Raw genomic sequence first — 27,964 nt, forward strand, 5'->3', positions numbered from 1 at the left:
CTTAAATCCTAGACTGGAAGTGCCAATTTGAAACTCCCTGTCTGGACTTGTGCACTTAAATCAGTTCTCTGTGTACAGAAAATAGCTCCCAATTTTCTTGTAATATACATGAGGAGGAGAATAATGCAAAGGTGATGGGACAGCTCATCTTTGGCCTACTAAAGAAGAGGCCAGAGCTCTTCTGAAGGAATTAAGAATTCTGGACTCCCATTCATGTGAATAAAAGATAAATTATAATGCCACTATAATTCTGGTGCTACCACCAGAATGCAGAAGTCTTTTTTCTGAGGAGGATACCCACTTCCCTGGCCTGCAAAGCAGGAATTTTGTTTCTTTATACTGTTCCTGACCCCATCGCTCCTGCAGTTCTTTCTGCAGGGAAGCCAACCTTCAGCAGGAGGGGCCAAACCCTGCACCATCCCTGCTCCATAGTTGCAGTATCCCACTGGAGCCTGACCTTTATTTCTCACACCCTGAGGCAGGCATACGCCCTAAGTCTCCCCTTTCCTGTACGAAAGTTCTGACTCTGTAGTGATCATAAGGAGCCGCCAGTACCCAACTGACCTGCAGTGTACTCAGCTGCACGTGGCTGCTGTGCAGCATGGGAGACAGCGCTGTCGGCACACTACAGATCCTGCCATCTAACTGGGGCAAACGGCTTCAGGGAGGAGACAGGCACCAAGCCAGTCGGCTCGGCCAAAAGAACAGCACACATGGGCATTAGATAGACAGAACTGCAGGTGTTTCTGGATGCTTATGTACTTAAGCAACTGATTTTAACTTTTGTTACTCACACTGCTAACACCAAGCACCCAATTTCCATTTAAGACCATTTATGAATTTCAATGATTTACCAAAGGACACTGAGTTTGATTTTATGTTATTTAAGCTTCTAACTTTTACAAGACTAGGTCTCAGATACTTCTTCATTTTCTACTGTATGTCATCAATGTTGATAACATCCGCGGCACACAGTACTTTCCTGTACCTCCTAAGGAGCAAGATGCAATTCTCTTACAGAAACCACTGCAATTTTATGTAAAACCAGGATCCATTCCCTCTTTAGCAGTCTGTCTATTAAAAGCACAATAGATGTCTCTTAATAGATGCTAGCAGGAATTAAACAAATTATGTTGGATACCTTTGCAGCCTGCGGTAGCTCTCCCCATGCCCAGTGCATGTGGGGATTATTCTTCAGTCCACTCCTCTCCATAGGTTTACTGACTAATTCTGAGTCACTCTGAGGAGTAGGAGGGCGTGAACCTGATGGGCTGAAGAGAAACAAACAAAATATTACAAAATGAGAAGTAACCACAATGCACTAAGCACATTCCAAACGGATACCCATTAACCCAAAGCATTGAAAACCTAAATAATCATTAGCCAATTGAAAGTGTGAAAGCATGGAAAACCAGTTTAAACAGTTCAGGATCCTCTTAGACTGGCAGTCAGAGGTCTGATCCATTTTTTACTAAGTGCTGTCACAGAAGCAGGATTTGAGAAGCTAAAAGAGATGGAACAAGAGCACTGGACCTGCACATTTCAAGAGGATTTTTGTTTTTCTGTGTGGAAAAAAGAATGAGGATGGTACCAGCAGCAGTAGATGAACAGATGTTAGTATTGTTATAAAGCATGTGAAGTGTAGAAATTACTCACTCAAATCAACAAGACACTTTATCCTGACTAAGTAAAAATTAGTCTAAGGAATCCAGTTGATTAGTTTCTTCTACTAACTTGTTCAGTTCTACCCTTGGATGCATGTTTATAGGGAAACCAGCAGGAGAGCTATACAAAGAATTTGAGCCCTTACAGTTCAAAAATATTTAACTGTTTGCTTTGCTGACTACTCAATATATTTGATAATTGATTAGTAAATTATCAGTTTGTAGCATACTTTTAATGTGGTGAAGTCAATAATGTGTCAGGTCAGTCATTAATAAATAACAATTCACTGATTTCAAGGACAAAAGGAAAAACTCAGATTATCTACTCTGCCTATTTGCATAACATAAGTTATACAATTTCACCCAGAACCCCCCTGAACAAAGCCCATTGTTTTTTGTCTGAGCCTGTGTTGGGTTTGCGTGGCAAGGTTTTGGTAGCGGGGGGGGGGGGCTACAGGGGTGGCTTCTGTGAGAAGCTGCTAGAAGCTTCCCGTGTCTGATAGAGCCAATGCCAGCCGGCTCCAAGACGGGCCCGCCGCTGGCCAAGGCCAAGCCAATCAGCGCCTCTGTGATAACATATTTAAGAAGAAGAAAAACACTTAGAGAGAGAGCTTTTGCAGCTGGAGAGAGGAGTGAGAAGATGTAAGAAACTCTGCAGACACCAAGGTCAGTGCAGAAGGAGGGGCAGGAGGTGCTCCAGGCGCCGGAGCAGAGATCCCCCTGCAGCCTGTGGTGAAGACCATGGTGAAGCAGGCTGTCCCCCTGCAGCCCATGGAGGAAGGATGAGGGGGTGTAGAGATTCCACCTGCAGCCCGTGGAGGACCCCACGCCGGAGCAGGTGGAGGCACCTGAAGGAGGCTGCGGCCCGTGGGAAGCCCACGCTGGAGCAAGCTCCTGGCCGGACCGGTGGACCCGTGAAGAGGGGAGCCCACGCCAGGGCAGGTTTGCTGGAAGGACTTGTGACTTCGTGGGGGACCCCACGCTGGAGCAGTTTGCTCCTGAAGGTCTGCACCCCGTGAGAGGGACTCCATGCTGGAGCAGGGGAACGATGAGAGGAGTCCTCCCCCTGAGGATGAAGAAGCGGCAGAAACACCATGAGATGAACTGACCGTAACCCCCACTCCCCGTCCCCCTGTGCCGCTGAGGGGGGGAAGGTTGAAGCCGGGAGTGAAGTTGAGCCCGGGAAGATGGGAGGGGTGGGGGGAAGTATTTTAAGAGTTGATTTTATTTCTCATTCCTCTACTCTGTTTTGCCTAGTAATAAATTAGATGAATTCCCTCTCTAAGTTTGGTCTGTTTTGCTCGTGACAACAATTAGTGAGTGATCTCTCCCTGTCCTTATCTCGACCTACAAGCATTTCGTTATGCCTTTTCTCCCCTGTTTAGTGAATGAGGGGAGTGAGAGAGCGGCTCTGGTGGGCACCTGGCCTCCAGCCAGGGTCAACCCACCACAGAGCCATAGCATGTCTTTGGTGTACTCATGCAATCCTGATTTAAAAACTACAAGCAACAAAAGAACCCACAACATTCCTAAATCAAAGGTCCAAACTGAGTTACCTTCACTCGCAAAAACAAAAGTCTTCCCATGTTTAGTATAAATTCTTCATGTTTGATTTATTCTTTACCTTCCTCTGGATAAACTGAATATCCAAACCAGTTTTGCTCTTTCATTGTAACACAGTTTTGTAGAGCTAGCTGCTAGGGAATTCATTGGTCACAAGAAAATAATTACTTCACACTAACACAAAGCACCTTTTAAAAATCTATGAATTACACATCTGAAAAAATAGCAACCTAATTATCTCCATTATTCCTTGTCTTCATCTATGTTGCAGTAAGATGTACCTTGAATATGGACAAATGCTATGACTTTTTAGCTACAGATATTTACATTATCTAACTAAACTACAAAATTTATAAGCAATATCACTGTGTAAGATCTTTTTTGGTCCTAAGTTTTTATTAGTCTTTAGCATATAACCTACCATTTGACAGCTGAAGGAATCGATACAACATGATTTGGTGGGTGTTGGTCTCTTCTCCCAAGTCACAAATGATGAGAGGAAATGGCCTCAAGTTGTGCCAGGGGAGGTTTAGATTGACTATTAGGAAACATTTCTTCACCAAGAGGCTTATCAAGCATTGGAACAGGCTGCCTGGGGAAGTGGTTGAGTCACCATCCCTGAAGGTATTTAAAAGACACGTAGCTGTGGTACTTAGGGACATGGTTTAGTGGTGGACTTGGCAGTGTTAGGTTAATGGTTGGACTTGATGATCTTAAAGTTCTTTTCCAACCAAAATGATTCTGTGATTTAAAAAGTATTTTCAAGCTCTAAAGATTCAAGAAATGCCTGGGGGGGGTTTCAGCAACTTCTACATCTCCCACTGATAAATTTTAAGGATTTGCAGTGTTTTCCATGCATCTAGGGCCCACTGAAACCTTGGAAATTAGGAGCCTGGGCACTTCAGAAAATGTCAGCAGGTAGTAATGGTTCTAATGCTGCTTTAAGCTCAAAACATCTAGATTTAAGTAAGTGGTGTCACTGCACGAGAATCTGTGCACTACATACATTTTAACCTTAAAAATACCTACCATTTACTTAGAAAAATCTCCAGTCTGGGCTTTGGGGTATATTCAGCCCAGGTTCACTTACCTAGCCAGGTGACCTGAGAGAATACAGGCATTGCTTCGGTTTGGGCTAGAACCTCTGTATTTTGCAGTAAGAACACTGATGGGGGTGGGAGGTGGTGTGTGGAAGGGTGGAACCTTGCCTTTTCCATAATTTTCCCTGAAAATACAGTTCCCTTGTACACAACTGAGTGGGGAAGAAGTCCAGACTTACTCAGCGCCAAGAACCATAATGTATATTGCCAGACACACACATGCAAGTGCCAGAAATATGGCATTTGCATATGTGTGTATGTTAAAACAGGCAGAGTTTTGCTTTGAGAAGGCTCTTGCTGCAAAAGGCTGCCCGATGATCCATGCGCGCATCTGGGTTATTGGTCAGAGTAGATATAGCTACAAGTATAACCATGGTAAGTTAGGAACAAAGTGAGCATCCAACCCCCCAAAATATTACCCATTCTCCCAAAACAAAGTACACGCTATCTACTGAACTTTCAACACATGCACAATGGAGACATCTTAATTCTCATTCTATAAATATTACTTTTCTAGACAATAAAATATAAGGACTTAGTAGTAACAAGATGTTAGATCTTCAGAATTCTTTTCAGTTGATTTCTCTCTGTAGATTAGTGTACAAATGCTAATACAACCTCAGGGTAGACCAGAATTATCATTGCAATGTCATCTTAATTTAAAAGGCCCAAGACCAAATCAGACTGCAAACATGCAAGGCAAACGGGGTAAATTATTTTGTTTGTATAAAAGCATACTAAAGCATTCTCCTTCCTTATATCATCTGGAACATAAGCTGGAATTTTCTATGCCACCCACAAACATTAATACAGGGTTGGTGGCCTCCCGATGAGAGCTGGTTTTCCATTACAGAGAAATACCTTTACTTTTTTCTTTGTACACCATATTGTTGTTACATCCAATAGCTACTCTCTCCAACTAATATCTTTCTGGAACAGCAACAATAATCTCTGTAGTTTATGGACACAGGTGGCAATTATGCCTACTACAGTCCTGTTTGTATACTTCCTGTTTGTATAGTTCTGCTTCCATATGTAATGACAGATGTTGTCTCCTTTACCCGCACGGGGACTCTATTCACTTCATACTATTGCCACCAAAGTAAAATGAGACTCAAGACTAATAAAGCTCGCAATCACATTCCTTTCATTGATTTTTTTAGCTCAGTTAGGTCAAATTAAATCCTGAATTAATGTTATGCTTGCTCTAGGAGTCAGTAAGGCTGAATGCCAAGACAGCGTAGGATTTGTAACCCAGTGACAGTATCCCGCAAATGCATCCATGGATCAGACTCAAAATGGGTTCTTTACTCCTTACACCACCAAGACATTTGTCTTGGGCTGAACTATGCCTTGCAATTCCCCTGTCCTTAAGTTAGGCACTGACTCAGCCCAGTTGAAATTCTCTTGTCTTACATAGATTGCTGAGATATTGCAGATCAGACTAGAGCCACCCATCCTGTCAACACTGCACAAGAAGGAAGGGAAACTTCAGTCGTTTAGATCAGCATGTCTGATTCACATGCCATAAATGCTGAGTATTTGTGTCACAGTCCTACGTATTCCTTAACAGATATTTCTTATTTCACACAGAGGAAAACAGTTGCAGACACAGAGAGGGCCTTACTCAAGTTATCAGAGCACTTTAGCTGTATATCTAGACTGCAGGGCAGGTGAACTCCAGAGCAAACTTCATGGAGCCACCCAGAGCACATCCCTGCGCCATCCCAGCCTGTGTGCCTGCCCTTCCTTCCCATGAAAAACACTGCAGAGAACAGCCTTGAATGTCCCAGGATCTCACCTTGACTCAGTGCTGCAGAATGGTCAGGTTAAAGAGGGCAGACCGAGAAGCTGGGAAAGTCTCAAGATTTTCAGTTTCAATACAGCCTTAGGCACCTAGTATGGCATCTATGTCAAGATAAGCCATGAGCAATTTAGCCTGATTTATTACTTAAAGCTTCCCCAGCATTAATGGAGAATTGTAGAGGTCATATTCAGACACCTACTTTAAAATATTTTAACTGAGTTGCTGTAACTTCTCTCCAGTGACTCAATGGAGAGAAACGGTCTGGCTGCAGAATCTTGAGACATCTCGAATTTAAGATATCAGAAAAAGTGTCTGTATCCACTTTTAGCTCTGTAGAAAAGAGTCCAGAGTCAGAGGTATCCTATGCTACAGCAAAGGCTTAAGTCTGGGTCTCCTAAACTTTAGAAAAGATCCCTTATCTATTGTGTCATCTTTACTCTATAAAATGCTCCCCCACTGCAATCGAATATACAGAAAGTCTTCCCCACCCCTAAAACAGGAAAAGTTCTCTTTTGGTACTGGGCTCCTCCCATTACAAGTTTTGCACTCCTTATTGCTTACTTAATTGCTCACTAACCCAAGGGAATAGCATGAAGCTGCGACAGGGGAGGTTTAGGTTGCATATCAGGAAAAGGTTCTTCACCAAGAGGGTGGTCGGGCACTGGAACAGGCTCCCCAGGGAAGTGGTCACAGCACCGAGCTTGACTGAGTTCAAGAAGTGTCTAGACAGTGCTCTCAGTCATATGCTCTGATTCGGCTGGTCCCGTGTGAAGCCAGGAGTTGGACTTGATGATCCTTATGGGTCCCTTCCAACTCAGGATATTCTATGCTTCTATGATTCTAATCTCTGAAGCCTTTGTTTTGCTTTTACTTTTGCAACCTATGTACAAGCAAACAACTCAAGAAAATCATGGGACAGAAGTGTCATTAAAATATACACTGACTGTAAAAAGTCATGTGGAAATGTCAATCTTCAGAGGAATGTAAGTTTTCACTAGCTAAGTTCTTCCTTTTTTTTTTTTTATCATCTTAATCAACTTCAGTTTTAACCTAGGTTTTCACTGGCCTGATTTTATATTAGCAATCCTCATTCAACGGATGACTCATGAAGGTGACTTACCTCCAGTCAATGCCCACAAAGAAGCAGAAGAAGTGGTATTCAATGTCACTTTATTTCAAAGTGGCTGGGTTAGCAATAAGTGCGGTTATAAGTTCAATGAAGTTCACATACTATTGCGTTAAAAGTGTATTAATGTGTTAAAAGGATCAAAGAGCAGCCCAGAAAAGAGGGAGGACAACTGTTCTACCTGTCTGGAGGAGAAAAGTGAGAAGATTGTTGAGGACAAGAGTTAGATAGGCCTCCGTCTGCTGGAACAGTGAGAAGACAGGATTGCCCTGTGCAATCTATAGGCTTACTGGACAGAACAGCGTGTTGGTAGAAAGAAAAACAGGGTGTCATTATTCACAAGTGCTGATTAACATAAGCTCTTTGTGCATGAGCTACATGAATGCTGAATTTATATCTAGAGTTTTCAAAATGCAGAAAACTGCCATCAAAAAACAAACGGAACATACAGTTCAAAAAGCCATCGATGGGGAAGGGTATGACACATGGTATCACCAGACTGGTGAAGCTAATTGCATTAAGCTTTACAGACAATGGAGAAAGTTTCTTCTAGAATGCAATTCAAAATATTTAAATGAAGCCCTTGCTCTGAAATAATCTCCTTGCTATCCCTTCCTCTGCCCCTCAACTACAGAGGCAGTATATTCAGATTAGACTTCTTAGGATAAGGTCTCCACTCCAATAGTCTGCATGGAGGACGTGGGGCACGTGTGCACAGGAGCACGCGCACACACACAGAGACTTCATTGGAATTGCAATGCAATCACATTAAGTGGAAAAATTGTCCCTTTTTGAGAGTGTTTCAGTCACCAGAAAGGAGGTCCAAACTGATCTGTTTTGAAATCACACGCACACAAATATACATACAGGAAAAAGTAAGCAGATTACTGTGTGTGTTCTTTTCACACAAGAAATATTTCATGTCTAGCTAACTGTGCAACTCATTAGATTAGCTTTCAAAGGGACAAAAAAAGGTCATATTCCTATTCATTAAAAAAAAAAAAATCTTATTTTTATATATCAACTTCAATCTTGCAAGTTCTTAAAAGGATTACACCCAAAGTGTGAAAGATTTATACACCTGCATTGACTGAAGTCCTTACAAGGTGTGTGCATCAGGCAAACATTCAGATTTCACAAAACATTCATCCTCTCTACAGTATTTATATGCAAACAGTGACATTAACGGATATAAATATTCTTCAGAATTTGTGGACCTGTATTCGTATGCGCGCATTTTTGAATCAAGGACAAAGCTAACCTGAAGTTTTTGTACACTATCTGAATTCAAATACAGAAAGCATTCAGCTAGTAGTTGACAGTGACCACGTTTGATACCAAAATTTTTAATAAGGCTTCATATAGCACTAGCATATAAGACATTAATGGAAAGAGGAAGATTTTTTAGAACTGTACTGTCAGATAAAGTACCTTTGAATAGGTGACCATTCTCCATCTGAATGAGGGTAAGATGCAGACTGAGAAAACGTAGAAACAGCAGGAGTCTTTATGTCAGATACATCATCAACAAACACATCCGGAACAGGGATCCTAGGTATAGGGAAAGACGTGACATTTAAAAACCATGCTTGATTACTGAACTGTCATATACATCAGAAAACATTTCTCTATCTCCTTTTAGTTCAAGTTAATTCTTCTCCACAGTAGGGGGGGTTTGTTATCTGATTCACACCTTCTAGTTCACAGCATGATGGAGGATTGTTCTTATGTTTTCAATGTCACAGAATCATAGAATCATTTTGGTTGGAAAAGACCTTTAAGATCATCAAGTCCAACCATTAACCTAGCACTGCCAAGTCCACCACTAAACCATGTCCCTAAGCACCACATCTACACATCTTTTAAATACCTCCAGGGATGGTGACTCAACCACTTCCCCAGGCAGCCTGTTCCAGTGACTGACAACCCTTCTGGTGAATAAATGTTTCCTAATATCCAATCTAAACCTCCCCTGGCACAACTTGAGGCCATTTCCTCTTGTCCTATCACTTGTTACTTGGGAGAGGAGACCAACAGCCATCTGGCTACAACCTCCTTTCAGGTAGCTGTAGAGAGCAATAAGGTCTCCCCTCAGCCTCCTCTTCTCCAGCCTAAACAACCCCAGTTCCCTCAGCCACTTCTCATAAGACTTGTGCTCTAGACCCTTCACCAGCGTCATTGCTCTTCTTTGGACACGCTCCAGCACCTCAATGATTACTTCCATTATTTTTGTTACTAACATTCCCAATAGCTTTCTAGCCTAAAGCTGCTTCTTAAAGAAACATGTTCATCAGCCATGATAACTTAGATAGAAATTACTGTTAGAAGGTATGGAATGGAACATTAACCCAGCAGTAGGTTTCCATTCCATATTACAATTCCACTCTTTTACCTTGAATTGTCCAACGGTTCTTTTTCATCCTCTGAGCTAATCTCTATAGGAAACATGTCTTCATCTTCTGATGTGTCTCCATTGTCTTCTCTTTTTAAGCTGTCTATTTTATGGGTAGACTTCCTCCTCTTTTTCCTCCTTTTTTTCAAAGAGCTACAGACTGGAGATGTTTCAGTAGAAGGCTGGGATCCGTGGGCTTGGGGTGGTACTTGTGAGGATGCACTGGTGTCCAGGTTTCTTATCCTGTCTATGGAGTTCCTCTTCAGCTGAGCTTCCATTAAAGCAGTTCCCTCAGACAGAATGGGAGATGTGGAGAGATGATAAGGAATTACCTCCTGCGAAAGCAAAAATTCAAACCATACAACATATTAGTTCCTCCACCAGTCATAAATCTGGTTCTAAAATCCATGCACAATTGCCAAAACCCAAGTCATTTATTCCTCAGAAAAGTAACAAAGATTATACATCCAGATGCTCAGTATGATCCTGTATCATATGGAAATTATTCCATAGCTGCATCTCCTTAGACAAGCCAGGAACAATATTCTTAATGAAGAGGGTTCTCTGAGCATCTAATATTGGCCAGGATATGGCATGAGTCTCTGTCCACCAGATGCTAGATACAGAGCAGAAACAAAATCCTAGTTTATAACCTGAACATTTTATAAAATCCAATTCTCCTTCACAACTCAGATGACAGACAGTAGTCAGGCAGGTCAGCAGTTTATAACTAGGTCACATAATCACACATATATATATATACACACACACACACACACAAAAAGATCCCTAGATACTCATGGAAGTATTTCTAGAAATTTTCAGTCACCAAATAACTGTTACCACACCGAAGATTTAAATATAAAGATCAGAATATTTAAACATAAAGATATAGAGATGAATACTGCACATGCACACAGCTCTCACCTGAAACTAATAATATCATATTCAATGTAAGAATTTGAAAACTCATCCCATTCTGGACAGGGACAAAACTCATTGGGGATCTCTGAAGAGAAATGCCTGTAAAGAGCTTTTCTTGTATTATGTGTGGACTACTCAAAATTAGTGTGACCATAACTTATACAGACTAGTATTTAATCACACATCTCAACTGCAGGCATTTTCATTTAAATGTAATTCCACATGAAAACAGTTGCAAGATCATGTCTTTGGTGAGTACCAGAACTACTGCGTGCACAGATGTTTACAAGGTATGTGCACTTTTACTGCCAGTCTGCTGAGTACATATGATCAAAATAAAGATTTCTGAAAAAAACAGGTCCATGGACATACTAACCTCTGTTGCACACATCTACGGAGCATGTGAACTCTGTACATGTTATTTCTGTTCACGTACTGGCATGCACATAAACTACGATTTATTTTTCAGTTATGTGATTACCTTCTTTAGATTTTTCCAAATCTCACCAACTCAAAAAATGAAGTAACTGCATAGTATTGAATTTCCATAGCAGAAAATTGTTCAGAAACTTTCAAAACAATAAAATGGTTAAAGGTATATTTTTCAACAAAATTCCTAAAGTCAAAACTGACACTGAAGAGCAGGCATTGAATTTTTAAGAAATTAAAATTAGTTTTGACTCTTACCTGATCATTATCCATCTCCTGCACAAAAAAGGCCTCTCCATTGTCTCCTAGTTTCATGTGCAAATCTACAGCCTCTCCATTAATTTCTATGTCAACCTGGAAGAAAATAAATATATTCTTATATGAAAAGAAAGTTATTTTAGGTACACAGTTCCTGTTCAGCTATCCTACCGCAGTACTGGGCAAATGCTTCTCAGGGAAGTGTAGGAAACCTTATAATAAACATAAAATAGTGAATGTCTGTTTCTCTCCTCACCCCTTCACAAGGCCATCAATTGTTCAAAATGATTTTTTTTTACCTTGTCCAGCTCATTGCTCTCTTGCTCCTCTACTCAAGAAGGTTTATAGCCATTATATAAAGTCCTGAATCTTTTTAAATGTAATTCTGAATGCTTCACTCACCACACAAATCTTTTTGCTCTTTTAATTCATAGCCTAATTTCAAATTGTGCAAGAAATACTTCCACATGCAAATTTTTAATATGCTGTCTTTCAAATTCATTAAATAGACTTCTCTTTACACTATGAGAAGCACAAGTAAGAAAAATTGTTTTACATTCTTGACACAATTCAGGTGTCTGTTTCTTCCGCACATTTATCTCACCGCTATACAGCCCAAACTATTTCCATTTCTTCTCAGGAGGATCTCTCTCTTTGCCTATAACCATTCTTGCCACCAACTCTATTTTCACTTGTGTTTTTTTGAGACTTGGACAAGTCTACATTTATGTTATATTTCAGGACACAGTACAATATTGGCACAGTAACATTTTCAACTTTTACCTGTCCTAAATATTGGAATTCCTTTCTGATTTATGTAAGAATGGAGCAAGGTCCATGATGACATTAGGATCTTTCTGCTGAACAATTATAGCTACACTACAACCTAGACTGTATGTAGTTACAAATTATTTCTTAAAATAATCTGTTGTGCATTACTCACTGGCAACTTTGGATCTGATATCATATTGCCAGGTCATTCAGCCTGGTTACATTTATCTCAAGGTCCTCATTGCTTTTTCTAGCTTCGATTAACCTCAACATTGTGTTATCTGAAAATATTCCTTCATTATTACCTCCCTTTTCGTAACTATCATTGAACAGGTTAAAAAAAGGAGTCTTAATACATGATCACTAATGAAATTTAGTATAGGCCCAAATTAGGACATTAAAAATTTTGCTTTATTGAAATGTTACAAATGTCATGGCTTTTTGTTTGTTTGTTTTATTCTAAGTCAATGTCTTACAAATTATGCTTTGAAATGCAAGAATCAGTAACAACCATTTTAATTGAACCTTGCCTCAGTTTGGGCACTTTATACGGAGTGTCTAAAGAAAACCTTGACAAGCATACCACAGAACATTCAGTAACTTTCATGTCATTAGAGTTAACCCACAGACAGAACACATCAAAATTGTCCATGTTCTTACCACTTTCTCCCGGGAACGTAGAACTCCCATTTTCCCAAAGCGTACATGGAAAGGGGAACACTGAAGATTTCCATCTGGCTGGCGTACAACAATTATATCTATACATCCCGACAATGTGGCTGGGTTTAGTCCCTTATAGAGCTCCTTCACAGTTACAAACACTTGCCCTGCTAACTGTCCAACGTAATTCATGGTTTGGACCTGAAAGGCAAAGATAGAACAAATAAGATTTTGATCCCTGCTTTATATTTTAGAGACATTTGAGAGATGGAGATTCCAGCAGTGGGGTATTCTCCTGTTTCTCCAATTAACAACTTCACATAGAATCAGGATTTCCCACCTAATTTATTTACAGCTGATGTGCGTTTGTAGAGAGCTATTAAAAGACAAAAGCAAGAGACCTTGTTAGAGAATTGTAATAACTTTCAAAAGTTCATAAAATCAGTTGCATTCAAAACCACTGTCAGACTTTTAGACTCTGCAGCTCATAAATGTCTCCAATTATCTCTGAAGAGAAAATCATTACTTCCAAAATAACATCTCCTCCTATCATTTATTGTGCCCTCAACACTGAATATACTTTTCTCATGTATTTCTACAGGCTTTTAAGGGCAGGGCAAGTGAATTGCTTTAAGCAGATCTAATTTTCCACCACACTGAAGTCAAAGCCAATTTTCCCACTTTATAGGGATTTCTCCCATTAAAAGATTATTATAATGCATATGCACAATAGATACACATTAAGGTTTGACAAGCAATCTTCAATCCAAAGCATCTGAACTTCAGAGTGCTTCCTAATGCAACTTTACCATTCTTGTTTTAAAACAGCCTTTTAGTACCAGCAGGTTCACTAAAAATTAGGCATGTGTTGATGGCTGAAGTGTTTGGCTTTATTTCCCCTGCTCCTGGATTTATTTAGTATTTAGCATTTAGTTTCCTGCTTCTACTCTGTTAATGGACATTCTGTTTATGCTCCATTAATACACTTAGTGCCCTAGACAGGACAGCATGCATACTTAGACATACTTAGAAGTTCAAAAAGTCTTTTAAGGGTTCTCAAAATATGAAGGAATTTAAGCGGATATAGTTTCTTGAACACTAGAGACCTTAAGGACTTTTACCGTCTCTTGTTTTCATTATTTTTCCAACACCTCTTACAGATTCTAAGACACTGATTTCAGGAAAGTCTTTGTGCGCTCAGTATAAAGCACATGCCTCACATACAAGTTCTTTGCTAGACTGGACTACATTACCTGGACATCAGTAAGAGAGACACTTGCACGGTAGGCAATGCTAAAACTCTCATTGATGATGATGAGAGCAGAACTGAGCTCAGAGTCTGAGCGACAGTCACTGCACTGAGCTGGCAGCATGTGTCAACCAGCATCAGCTGCTACAACAGAGACTCTTTCAGCTGGGTTCTTCCATGAACAACAAAAAGATGCAAGTGTGAGATGCTGTAAAAACAGCTCCAATTTTTAACTGTGATTTATACTTAGAAGCAACTATTAAAAGAATAGACTGAAAGCACTACAGTAAAAAATTGGAAAGTTGGGAAATGCTATAATTAAGGCTGGTCTCTTCATGTATAATTGTTCTAATTAATTAATGATCACCTGTGGGTTTTTTCAAAAGTCCCTCCACATAGGATGGACTGAAGCTTTGCTTTCTGCTCTGTTTCTACTGCCATACATGGGTATCAGGACACAAACCATGCTCTGAAGGAAGAATTTTTTATGTTCTTTTGGGCTTTCTGATAGTCATCACTACATTGCCCCTGAAAACTGCTGATGCTCTCATCTGACAACTGGGGAGCTGAATCACAAAAAGATTAAGATTAAAACTAGGCACTAACTTTGAAAACCAGAATTTTTTTTTTTTGGACGTATTTAGTGTGCAAGATGTTAACTAATGAAAGAACAATCCCTAAATACTGTTTGGAGAAGCACTTCTGCACAGCCTTCAATCCACGCATCTAGAAAGTGCCACCTACTGAAAAGTCAACACATGAAAACCTCATGGCAGAAAAAGCTATCATATTCAGTTCTCCAGTATTCAACTGGCATTAGCACTTCTAGGCTTCTATTACGCATTAGAAACATGCCTTCCTGAATGCAAATCTAGTGGTAAAATGTTTCATATGCAACTGCACTTTAAGCTCACGCCACACCCTGTGCTGTGTCACAGAACAACAGGTTGGAACACACCTCTGGAGGTCACCTGGTCCAAGAGTTTGCCCAAAGGAGGGCCAGCTTGGACCAGGTTGCCCATGACCATGGTCCCATTGGGTTCTCAATGTCTTCAAGGATGGAGATTTCTCAGCCTCCCTTCGCTCCTGTTCCTATGTTTGTCTGTCCTCACCGTGAAAAGTTTCTTCCCAATATCTCATCCAAATTTCCCTTGTTGCAACTTATGCCCATTGTCTCTTGTCCTACCACTGTGCACCCCTAAGATTCTGGCTCTGTTTCCTCCATATCCCCCCAACAGGTAACTGAATACCCTGACAACTAAACAAGCCTCTCCTTTTAACTCAAAAGCTCTTAAGCCACCTAATTATCTTGGTGGCCATCATCTGAACTCTTTAAAAAGCTGGCACCACACAGACACAGACCTAAGTTCAAAAGTGAGCCTCCAGGGTGACAGATGTAAGCACACTTCTAAAATTATCCCTTTGCTTTGGAAAACACTTCAGTTTCTATTGGGGATTTTTCTGACCTAAAGCACAATAAGAAACACATTTCTTATTGAGCTAAGATTAAATTTAAAGATCGCTAGAATAAGACTCAAAATTACATGGTGTAGTTCACCCCAGTTAATGCTTCATCTGCTGAAGCAACAAAATGCCTAGGTGCAAAACAGCCACAACTTCCTTGGTGGAGAAGGAGTTGCTGGGACAGTACATACACCCAACTGTTCGAGAGAGTTATGGGCAAACAACACAAATGTGAGGACTCACACACGCTCTTAAAAAGTTACACCAGCAGGTCTCCTAAACTCCTAAACAGAGAATTTTGCAACTCTTCTTGTTCACAACCAATCTTAGCCGCACTGCCTGCCCTGTCTCAGGACACAGAGATTATTTCTATACTCATTAATTGAAAAAGTTAGACACCATCATCAAGCTCTGAGGCCAACTGGCACAACACAGCTTGCTTCCATACAGTGAAAATCTCTTACCCCTTAAAAAGAAAGTGCCACATTCAAACAGTCAGCTGATGATGGGCACTCCTTTCAAGCTGGGCTGAACCTGGCCTGTGTAACAAAATCACTGTGGAATTAAAAGACAGACTGGGAGACTAATCACATAAATCCCACTTCCTCAGGAAACCAGACAAAAATGGGTTTATATTTCCAATGCAGGGAACAAAAGATGCTGTGGTTAAAATGGGGGAGAGTTCAGAAATGGATGTAGGTCTTTTATCCTAACTTTTATACATGCCAACAAAAGCTCAGATTGTTTGGAGTCTGAGGTTTTTAAGTTTATACGCCGAACCTAAAGTCAGTCCATACTATGTCACTACTCCAGGAAACCAACATTCCTCAAACCCCGGAGAGACTGCATGTGGTTTTGGAGCAACATTTTACTCTGGCCACTCCAAGAAGTCTTTTACTTACTAACCAGGCAGCAGTAACTTCAGCAGTAAACATGACTTTACGTCATGGGTTAAACCCCCATGCCTGTTAATTATACTGAATTTAGTAAAATCTTGTTCTTATACCATGCTAGTGGACATAGCATAGAATATTTTTTGCTGCTGCAAAAATTCAGAATTTTTGATCTAAGCTTGCAGCAAGTGAGAACAGTCTGTACTGCTTCTGTCAGGATTTTTCAATGGCTTGAGTTTTGTTCTTTGATAGGAGACACTCCACAGCCCTACGTTATGCATCTATTATGAAATTAAAAGTATTTTCTACTATAATTTTTAATGTCAATTTAACTAGCATCACCTGCCAGGAGGCTCAGAAAATTTCCAACTCCTTTGATTGTTAAAGACAGCAGTCATTTTTCAGAACTGGAAAAATAAGTGAAAAATAACTAGCTAGGTGTTCCCCTATTACTTAACTGATTTATTAACTTAGCAAAGATTGACCTAACAAAGTTAATTCTTTAAAGTCCCGCTCTACTGGATGCCACAGTAAGATCAAATGCATTGTCATCCAGTTAATCCACTTCTTTCATACAGGTACACCAGACTATGTCCTAATTCCACTGAAAAAGCTAGTAATTGTACCCTTTGTGGCCTGTTTTTTAACAGCCTAGCTCTTCCCCATACCATTTCATCTTTCTTTACCGCATTTTGTAAAATAAAATACTGAAAGTCATAGGAACTACAGGCCTTTTTTCCTTTTGTGAGACCTAGTGTCTCCTCAGGTGCCACAATACAATGAGTAACACGTTAGATATCCACACACGTCCAAATTACTTAAGGGATACAAGTGCTATTCAATATGCTCTAAAGACAGTTTTTGAAAAACAAAACAAAACAAAAAACAAAACAAACAAACAAGCACATGCCTTAGGTAGCATGCTGTAAGGGTAGTTAAAAACCAGAACACACTTCCTCTGGTAGATATGAATTCTCCAGTACAGAAAATTTTGAAGAGCAGGACAAACATCTGCTGGGACTTGTTTAGGAACAGGCAATTGTAATCTTTGGGGCAGAGATTGTCACTGTGCCTATGTCCAAAGCAGTAAATCATACTATATCACATCACAAACCTGACCATTACAATTTGGTCATCTATACTGAATCTTTTTAAATTACAAAATCTGCTTCTGGTACATTTTAGGCACAGGGCAATAAGCACTCTGCCAACCATGCCCAGGCACAGCTGATGAGTTGAGATGGACTGGGGACTACCCTCATGGTCAGTGCAGAAGTAGTCACCTTCTTTTAAAGGTAGAGCTGCAAACAGATGGTGCTAGCTGGTCTGGCCGCCAAGAACAGACTTTGGCACCATTTCATTCACTAGCAGGGATGTAACATTTAGGTCCCTTTCAGCCCCTTTTCTCAGGTTCTACAGTTATGTCCGTGCATTGGCTTTGTAGGCTGTGAGAGGAAGATTTGCAGCAACGATAAACCTAACATAAAACAAATGCTTAGCACAAAGAAAATCAACACAAACAGACACACCTTTCAGTTATGGTTTTAATACCTGATGTCATGATGAGAACCTGGTCCACGACTGAAGTGATGGACATAAGCACAAAACAAATTGACTTTCCTAAGAACTTTTCCATACGACATGCAAAACAGTGAAAAGGAGCCAAAAATTAAAATAAATCACTGCAGCTCTGCTGCTGACACTGAAACTATGACAATTTTACAAACTGATCCGTTTGGTGCCCTGATTTGCCCTTAGCATCTGTTTTGAAGATGTAAAGCTTGAGAGAGATTGGACTATATTTGGGAATCAGACTGTGGCCTCTTCAAGTGAATTATTCCTCATTTACAAAAAAAGTAAATAACAATATTTCAAAGACTCCTAGGTAAGTGCTTACTGTTACTCTTTTATTACATATCAAACATTTATTTTCTTGGCTCTGAAGCAATTTAGTTTTGTTTGCAGTATTGAACACCAACTCCCTCTACGGCAATTAATGGAATTCTACTATTGACATATTCTTTACCATGAAAAACAGTATCAGAGGTTACGTTCTAAAAAAGATTTATAATAAAAATGTAGGGGAGCATGTTGGTTTTGTCTGGGCTAAAGTTAATTTTCTTCATAGTATGGGGCTATGTTTTGGGTTTGTGCTGAAAACAGTGTTCATAACACAGGGATGTTTTTGTTACTGCCGAGCAGTGCTTACACAGAGCCAAGGCCTTTTCTGCTCCTCACACCACCCCACCAGCGAGTAGGCTGGGGGTGCACAAGGAGTTGGGAGGGGACACAGCCGGGACAGCTGACCCCAACTGACCAAAGGGATATTCCATACCATATGACGTCATGCTCAGCATATAAAGCTGGTGGAAGAAAGAGGAAGGCAGGGATGTTCAGAGTGATGGCATTTGTCTTCCCAAGTAATCGTCACACATGATGGAGCCCTGCTTTCCTGGAGGTGGCTGAACACCTGCCTGCTGATGGGAAGCAGTGAATGAATTCCTTGTTTTGCTTTGCTTGCATGCAGCTTTTGCTTTACCTATTAAACTGTCTTTATCTTAACCCATGAGTTTTCTCACTTTTCCTCTTCTGATTCTCTCCCCCATCCCACTGTGGCAGGAGTGAGTGAGGAGTTGTGTGGTGCTTAGTTGCTGGCTAGGGTTAAACCACAACATGGAGAGAAGGAAATATTTCAGATGAAGATTCCCTAGATGGATTTTTTTCAAAATTAAGCTTAGCCCTTCATGTCTGTACCACAACCACAGTAACAGTGACTTCTTAACTACAAAAGCTCCTAATAACTACCCTCTATTATTTTTAAAAGAGGTACTTCTGTTTATTAGTAAATGGTCAACACATTATAAAGTCATTAATGCTGTGTGACCATCACATTCAAACCTCTTAATATTTTAACTCATTTCAGGTTGGAAAGTAAAAATCATTAAGAACCTTCAAAAGCCTTTTTCTCAAATATTTGTTAGCTCTTACATCAGTCTAGCCCAGGGTCTCTGTCATGAATTCCCATCCCACTTTTTTTGAGTAAATTCCCAGCCAGAACCCCAAAGTTGTGCATTTCTCAGAGCAAAATCAAAGCCTGGATTTACTTGCTCTAGAGGAGCAGTGAAGGCACTGCACAGGACTTTGGGAGACCTCAGTTTAGGTCCCTACTTTCCTACAAGATTCCCACACAGTCAGTTAACTTACTAAGGCTTAGTTCTTACCGGGGTATTTAACTCCCATTGGTTTCAAGCAGGGTCTATCAGTGTGGCTGTATCTCAACTGCAGCATGCCAAGCTCATCAGAGAGAGACATAGACAAGCACTGTCCTTGCATATTTTTTTCCTAGGAAAGGAAAGCTGGACACACAAGCTGTAAGAGAGCCATAAGCAGCCACGACCCTGATTTGGACAAGTTGTTGGGGGAGAACTCCAGAGCACTCTGCTGAGCAGAGTTCTGTAAATAGGACTGATTGTGTTCAAACCTGATTATGCGCACATTTTTTCCAGACTTCCCCATAGTCACAGCGACATGGGACAGACCACATTCCTGCAGGTGATTTGATAATATGTCTGGTCAGTCGGGAGACAGGTGCAATTCACTTGTACATTGCAAATAGAAAGTAACACGCAGCATGCGGCTGGCTCTACACCACAGTAAGAGCATTTTGCTTCCTGCCAGCCAAAACAGCAGAAATATTTTAGGGTTGGAATTATTCTGGGATTAATTCTATTAGGAACTATTTGACTCCTATTCTGAGTTTGCCAAGGCCAGTGCCAAAAACTGTGACTTCTTATAATGGCCAGAGTGTCAAATGGATCAAATGTCAAACTTCTCTTCCAAGCTGCCACTCACTCGCACTTACTCACAGATACAGACTTTGACTATGACATGACTATTCACTTGGTTCTGGTATTGCATGACCTTTCAAATAGTTGAAACATCACTTGGTCCAATACTTCACAAAGTCCCTATAAAGGACAGAATATTTTCTTGAGAGCAGCTGAAATCAAAAATTCAAATTGAAGACTCAAAACTTGCCTGTAATGAATCCTCGTGTTCCAACGAATGGAGGACTGGCCTGTAGTCCCACAGCCAGGGTATCAGACTGGCACTCAAGAGTCCAAGAGAATTATTTCATGGCCAGTTTAAGTGTACAACCATGGCCCCCACACCTACCTCCCAACCATACATTCCCAACTCTCTCAAATCTTGCCCTTGTGTCAGCACTGAAAACTAACACCACTAAAACCATACAAAAATAATTTTCAATTGGATCAATGGAATGATCTGACTCACCACATACCCATACAATTGCTAGTATCAACTAAAGAGAGAAGCTGAGAAAGAGTCGGTGGTGGGTAGTACCAGGGACACCTCTTCTGGCATTTCAGGCAACCTTGAAATTACATCTCAAGACTTGCCTCTTCCTTTCCCAAAGATCTCCTGGGACACCTTCCACATTTCCCTTGATGTCTCTGTGTTCCAGCATCCCACCTGTACAGTGCTTCCCTCCTCATGGAGACGCTTTGAGGAAACATACACAAGGTCTGAAACCCCTTTGGACTGACGCTGCATAAATAGGATCAAACAACAAATTGAAAAGTACAAACCGATGCCTGAAACCGAGAACTTCTGAAATAACTGGTGAATATATGGTAGATCATGTACTGTGCTGCCCTGTGATACTGTTCTGATGTCAGAGGTGGAACACAAATCAGAGTGGAAGCACAGCAGTAGCTCTACTCTATGCTGATACCTCATTTTCAGAGTTTAAAGCAAGCTCTTACAGTATTTCAACTGGTTTTGATGATTGCTCTGTCTGTATGTATGTTCACAAACAAACAAACGTGTGCACCTGCACATCCTCAGGTATGGAAAAGGGCCAAAGACTAAAACTTGCCCAACTCCCTTACAAACAGACCACGCTGAGTCAGGTAAGTAGATATTATCAGGTAGCCTATATTCCATATTAGTGAATTGGAGCTATCAGAAAAGCAGAAAGTATCTAAAACCATTAGAAGCTATTTTCATGGCTTTATGCCTAAAATCATAACACAATTATGTTGAATCTTTTCCATCTTAACCCCTTCACTGTCTCCCCACTTTTTCTCCAGGTCTCTTCATGGAATTAGGCTCATTTTACTATAAGAGGAGTACACTCATCTGACTTCTAACTAGGAACACCGATGGCAGCAAAACCTTATCTATATACACTAAACATTTGCCAGTATTTGCTTCCTAAGACAGCAGAGACACAGATAAAGCCATCTAGAAAATAAAATAAACAAACCATACCAAAACACCCCCCCAAACTGTGAACCAAATCAGAGGTCAATAGATCTATCGAGGTTGACAACTTTACATGTGAAAGAAAAAATTATCTGCTAGTTTGTCCGCAACATCAACGCTGAGATCCTGTTATTAGTGCAGGCATCTACATAATTCCTCTTTTTGACAGAGATAACAAAACTATTGCACAATTTTGTCTCCTCCTCACTCTCCACAAGATACATTCTATTTTACTTTCTCTTCTTGAAGGTAGAGGAGATACACTAGGCAACAGACAAACTAATAGCTGTTCTAGGAGGAAAAAAAAAAATTACATAAAAGAAACCAAAAAATATCTTAAAGTTTAGCTTCATATGTAGCAACTGCACGACTGCCAGCCAGGCTCTGCTATGCCATTAAATCCCTCCGGCCTATTACTGCTTTCATTATTCCATCTCAGGGAAAGTACTAGCAAAGCAATGGTACTAATGCAGGAACTTGCATCAGCAGTTGCCAGCCAAAGAGAGGCAAAATATCATCTCTAACGTAAAAGCAGAAGTAGTGCATAGAGGGGCGCTGGGCTTCGCGAGCTCACACAGCTCGGCAGGAGCGGGGACCCCAAACCGACCCCCCCCCCCCGCAGCTGCCCAGCGCTGGGTACCTCCCAGGAAAGCACCAGATTGCCCCTGTCCTTCTAACCCCGTGCACAAAGCACTGTCAACCCCAGACGACCGCCACAGCTCGGCTGCCTACTGTCACTCCCAAAAGCCGGACTCCTCGGCAAGGAAAAAGCAAGTGCCCCGCCAGGATGCCCTGGCCGGAGGGACCCGCTGCCTCCAGCGGCTCCAACGCTCGGCGGGGCAAGCCTGGCCTTCCCCGCCCAGCTCGGCGCCGGGGAGCAGTGCTCCCATTCCCATTACCTATTCCCATTCCCATTCCTCCTCCCCGGGCAGCGGCCGCCCCGAGCCCCAGCACGCACCGCTGCCGCCCGCCGCCTCCCGCAGGCTCCGCACGCCACCGCCGCCGCCGCCGCCTTTGTGCGTGCCGCCCGCCGCGGCGACGGAGACGGAGAGGGGGACGGGGGACGGGGGACGGGGGACGGGTCCCGCCCCGGAGGGAGGGACCGCAGCGCCCGGGAAAGGCGAGGCGGGGGGGGGAGGGCGCTCCGGCCCGGCGCTGGAGCTGTCCCTACCTGACCCGCCTCCCGCCGGTGCACGGCAGCGGCGGACCGCACCGCAGGCACAGCGGGGCGCCGGAGCTCCCGCGGGCAGGCCAGCCTCAGCCTACCGACCGCCGGGGGGGGCCGGGCAGCGCCGCCGCCGCCCCCCGCATCACCGTGGCCGACAGCCGGGTGATCGCGTAACGGGGGCGGGGCGGCGGTTGGGCCCCTCGCGCGGCGGCGGTTGGGCGTCACGGCCCTGCGGCGGGGCGGCGCTGAGGTGATCCCGCGGCCGGGGAGGGGCGGCCGCCGTCCCGCTCGGCCCCTCGGGGCCGCGGCGCCTCTCACGGCTCCCCCCGGAGACCGGCGGGGGCAATTTCACCCCCCGCTGGCTGTGCCTGGGCCGGCGGGGAGCTTCGGCCGCTCAGGGTAGTATTTTTGTTGGTGTATTTAAACCATTATTACTTCAAGTTTGAAATTATAATCACAGAAATACCTTCTTTCATTCTTCTTTTCCCAGCCCATTTCAGGCCATGTCAAAAATGTTTAGCAAAGGGAACACCTTTATTCAGGGCTGTAGATGGAAAAGGGGATCGTTCTGCCCAGCCTGGTTGGCACGTCCTTGAAAGGCACCGACTGAAGCCAGGGATCCCAGAGCGCTAGGCCATAGGAAACACATATTTCAGTATCATATGCTTTATCGTTGTAAATAGATGCGATGAAATAAAGTTTTTCCACCAGATAATGGTTCTCTTCCGTTTAAACGATATTGTAACATCTTTTTACATTGGGTGCCTTATAGATACGGAGGTGGATGTCTGTGATAAAAATTAACTGATAGAGGAATCTTCCCGGCTTTTTCAAGTCTGTTTACAGAAGGCAGAAGAGGGTGGTGCCAAGTGTAAAACACATGAGCAGGAAACAGAGTAACATGGAAAAAGAGGGCAAAGAATATGCATAAAAAAAGGATCAAAGTTCATTAGTTGAAGAAGAGCCTGCTAATTTTAGGCTTGAAAACAAATTTTTCAGAGCTGGATTTCGTGCATCTACATGTTCTAATCCCCAACATGTACGTGCAGCTGAAGCCTCAGAAGAGTTCCTTGTCGAGTAATTAGCACTTAAGCCTTCTGTTTTTATTAACTTCCGAGTTACACTGTAAAACAATCTCAGTGCAATCTCCTATAGGTCATCACCCTGTTGTAACCCTGCAAACTGTTTTTCTCCAGCACATCTTCCTCCTGTAGTTCTGCTAACTCTGTCTCCACAATGGCTAGTCCTTGTACGGCGCACAACTATGACAGAACAGCTGGGTCATGGTGCCTGGTGCACACTCACAGACTCAAATCTCCGCTTCTTGTTCTCCTCCATTCCCGTTTACGCAGCTACAGTAACGAGTTCGTCTCAGGTTTAGAACAAAAAAGTCAGTGAAGACAGTTTCTGCCCAGGCACAACGAACAAGGGTGTTTACTTAATCCCACAAACAATACACAACCGAGCTCAGAAATACCTGCAGTTTCATTTCCCAGGCATATCATGTCTAAGCCCTTGTCAGTGGGCAGTCAGTGGGCAATGAGACGTGCTGGTAAATAATCTCATCCCTGACGCACATACAAGAAGCTGTGTGTGTGCTGGCTGTGGATCCTGACCAGCGCTCTGCTCCCCACATCCATGTGGAATACGATTCCGAATTGTGTTCCCTCCGAGGGGGTGGTGTTCTCCAGCCATCACCATCCAGGACTGCTCTAACACACTGCTCCACTATGGTCTTTCACTACGACACTGAAATAAAAACATGATTGTAACACACTGAATCAAAACCACTGTTTTTCCACAGCCTCAACAACACCCACCCTTCTCTGCTTCTTTCAGAGATTCAGAAGCTAGACCCTCAGCTTTGGAAGTACTGTATTGTCTTTAGTTATTTATCATGTCCAACCATCTGCTCCTTGACATAACATAACCAACAGAATAATGCTCTACATCTTTAATGGTTCCATGTGCGAGGTCATATTTTCTCTTCCTACGGTGCAGTGAGGGCGGTGTTCCTCAGATGACTGCTCTGGAACAACCTCTGCCAACTGATTCCGAAATCCTTACTTGTCTTGTGCTGCACTTCAGCCTATAACTATTCTCACCGGTATAACTATTCTCACTGGTTACATCTATATAGAGGACCAAGCACTAGTATGTAATCTTCCATACCCATCAAGCTTTAGCATGGTCATGGCTGTGAGTTTGGCTCAGCCCAATGCAGAGTTTGAGGACAGTACGGTCAGGGCCAGTTCCTAACAAGTGATCTGGAGTTACCCACAGAACTGGATGGCTGAGGGAGGACAGTCAGGAGGTATGCTCTGCCCTTGCAAGAGAATAGTCCCTGGTGGTGTGTGGTGGGTTGACCCTGGCTGGAGGCCAGGTGCCCACCAGAGCCGCTCTCTCACTCCCCTCATTCACCAAACAGGGGAGAAAAGGCATAATGAAATGCTTGTAGGTCGAGATAAGGACAGGGAGAGATCACTCACTAATTGTTGTCACAAGCAAAACAGACCAAACTTAGAGAGGGAATTCATCTAATTTATTACTAGGCAAAACAGAGTAGAGGAATGAGAAAATAAAATCAACTCTTAAAACACCTCCCCCCACCACTCCCATCTTCCCGGGCTCAACTTCACTCCCGGCTTCAACCTTCCCCCCCTCAGCGGCACAGGGGGACGGGGAATGGGGGTTACGGTCAGTTCATCTCACGGTGTTTCTGCCGCTTCTTCCTCCTCAGGGGGAGGACTCCTCTCATCGTTCCCCTGCTCCAGCATGGAGTCCCTCTCACGGGGTGCAGACCTTCAGGAGCAAACTGCTCCAGCATGGGGTCCCCCACGGGGTCACAAGTCCTGCCAGCAAACCTGCTCCAGCGTGGGCTCCTCTCTCCATGGGTCCACTGGTCCTGCCAGGAACTTGCTCCAGCGTGGGCTTCCCACAGGCCACAGCCTCCTTCAGGTGCCTCCACCTGCTCCAGCGTGGGGTCCTCCACGGGCTGCAGGTGGAATCTCTACACCCCCTCATCCTTCCTCCATGGGCTGCAGGGGGACAGCCTGCTTCACCATGGCCTTCACCATGGGCTGCAGGGGGATCTCTGCTCTGGCGCCTGGAGTTCCTCCTCCCCCTCCATCTGCACTGACCTGGGTGTCTGCAGAGTTTCTTACATCTTCTCACTCCTCTCTCCGGCTGCAAAAGCTCTCTCTCTAACTGTTTTTTTTTCTTCTTAAATATGTTATCACAGAGGCGCTGATTGGCTTGGCCTTGGCCAGCGGCGGGCCCGTCTTGGAGCTGGCTGGCATTGGCTCTATCAGACACAGGGGAAGATTCTAGCAGCTTCTCACAGAAGCCACCCCTGTAGCCCCCCCGCTACCAAACCCTTGCCACACAAACCCAACACATGGTGTCATCTCCAAAACGTACTCAGGAATGATGAAGTTCTGAACTATTACTGTTTTCTTTCTGTAATGTTTCCCCCTTGACAGGTTTCTTTCTGAAGGCATTGTGTAGGCCAACACAAGTTTGTTTCCCAAGGTTTGAATTAAAATTGTTCATAAACTTTCGAAGGACCTGCTTATGGAAGTTTTTTCTTTCACTTCTTCACTGGTCTGTTTATATCCATCCATCATTACCTAATTCTTGATTTCTGTCCCAAAGAGCTTATGATTTACATATTCACTCTGTGTTTGTACAGTTCTGGCACAATAGAGTTCTAGCCTATGATCTAGGCTCACAGTTACTATGAAAAAAACAAGTAAGAAGAAAGTCGAGCTGTGTAGTCTTCTGTAAATTAATAAAAATGGGTCAAAAAAAAGAAAGTCTACAAGAGTTTGATAAAGCTCAGGAACAGATTCCTAGAGAGCAGTTCATGCAGGGACTAAAAAAAAAAGGCTTTCAGTTCTAGCTTGGGACACCAGATTTGCCTGGCAAGTATGTTGCCAGTGGGCAATATAAGCACTCAAACTGAAGAGTTAATTATTTAATACATTGTCAGTAACGTCTGGCTTTCCCCCACTAAAACTGGAGTTTGTATTCAGGCACACAGTACCGGGGTTATGAAGGACTGCAATTGTTAATGCATGCACACTGTGCATGTGGAAATGATTCAGTAAATAGAAAAGTTGAGCTTTTATCTTTTAATTTCTAATGAACTCATAAGCAAAGATAGCTCTGGAGTCTGATGCTGGCATTCTCTATATTAGTATTAAACCCGGAGTAGCTCAGGCAATATAAATTAAGAGTTGATCTAGTTTTATTCGAGTGTAAACAGCAGAAAGTAGTTGGATTCTGATTCTAGAATTACCTAATTAAATGTCCCACCATCTTAAAACAGGAATAGTTCTCCTAGCATAAGTAGATAATTTTTATACAGTGCCTACAGTACCTGTAATAATCTACTGAATTCTCTATCTGGTACACATTATTTTTTTCCCTTTCTTTCTCTTGTCCCTTCAAGTCCAATTATCCAGTACTTCATTTTGTCCTTCATTTGAAGGCACAGTAGTGCTGGTTGTTGTAGCACGTAAATCGTGGCATTTATTCTGCCCCTTAGTGCTTTATTTAGTTGGGGTGTTTTTAGGGGGTTTTGTTGGGTTTTGGTTGGTTGGTTTTGTTTTTTTTTTAAAGTGTAAGTAGATGTTATTTAGTTGCAGAGATTTCTAAAACGGTTGGCTCCCTTGAGTTAACTTGTTGGCAGTTTTGTCTATCCTACTGGTTTTGCTTTGTCTGTGTTCCTGGGATGGACTGGTCCTGCTGTTTCAGTATCAGGAGTTTGGAGATCCGAGTAGTAAACAACTTTGAAAAGGGAAAGAATGCTGTCCTTGTCCAACACAAAGCCACACAGGACAGACTTTATACTTTATTCCATATGAAACCATCCTGCTTTTGGCAGTGTGTTGAATCTGTCACATTTAGGCAGATGCTTCTGGGCTGCACCAGCCGTCAAGTCTGCCCCGCCTGAGCTCCTTGCACTGTGCCAGCTTCAGCTTTTGGATTTTGCTTTCCATATGGTCACAGTTCCCGAGTATTCTAAGTGTCTGCTGACAGTCGCACATGCTAGCCAATACACTTCTGACATCATTTCTTCTCTTCCTTCTTCGGCCTCACTGTTAAGAAGTGAGATGATGACATCATCTTCAGGAGGACTCTGATGTCATCAGAAGTACTGTGAAGTTTAAGTCAGTAATGAGGCAGAGGGGTGACAGGTGAAA

At 42.6% G+C, this 27,964-nt stretch overlaps 1 protein-coding gene across 9 annotated transcripts in view; it reads right to left on the reverse strand.

Annotated features, from left to right (window-relative positions):
- LPIN1 (lipin 1) overlaps positions 1–27,964 on the reverse strand; it is an 86,297-nt gene that overhangs the window by 26,203 nt on the left and 32,130 nt on the right. For 4 of the 9 annotated variants that reach the window (XR_008576271.1, XR_008576270.1, XM_054819357.1 and 1 more), the window contains exons 3-8: positions 12,695–12,895; positions 11,264–11,359; positions 9,653–9,987; positions 8,692–8,811; positions 7,442–7,549; positions 1,142–1,271 (exon numbers count right to left, since the gene is read on the reverse strand). Coding sequence is in view for 7 of the 9 variants with exons in the window: in XM_054819357.1 (XP_054675332.1) it covers positions 1,142–1,271; positions 7,442–7,549; positions 8,692–8,811; positions 9,653–9,987; positions 11,264–11,359; positions 12,695–12,895 (990 nt within the window). In the remaining 2 variants the exon portion in view is untranslated. Of the gene's footprint in view, positions 1–1,141; positions 1,272–7,441; positions 7,550–8,691; positions 8,812–9,652; positions 9,988–11,263; positions 11,360–12,694; positions 12,896–22,547; positions 22,735–22,760; positions 22,928–27,964 lie in introns of those variants that run through there. The other 5 variants (XM_054819361.1, XM_054819362.1, XM_054819360.1 and 2 more) reach the window with 5 other exon arrangements.

Source organism: Grus americana, chromosome 3 (assembly GCF_028858705.1).
Source record: "Grus americana isolate bGruAme1 chromosome 3, bGruAme1.mat, whole genome shotgun sequence".
NCBI classification, from domain to species: domain Eukaryota; kingdom Metazoa; phylum Chordata; class Aves; order Gruiformes; family Gruidae; genus Grus; species Grus americana.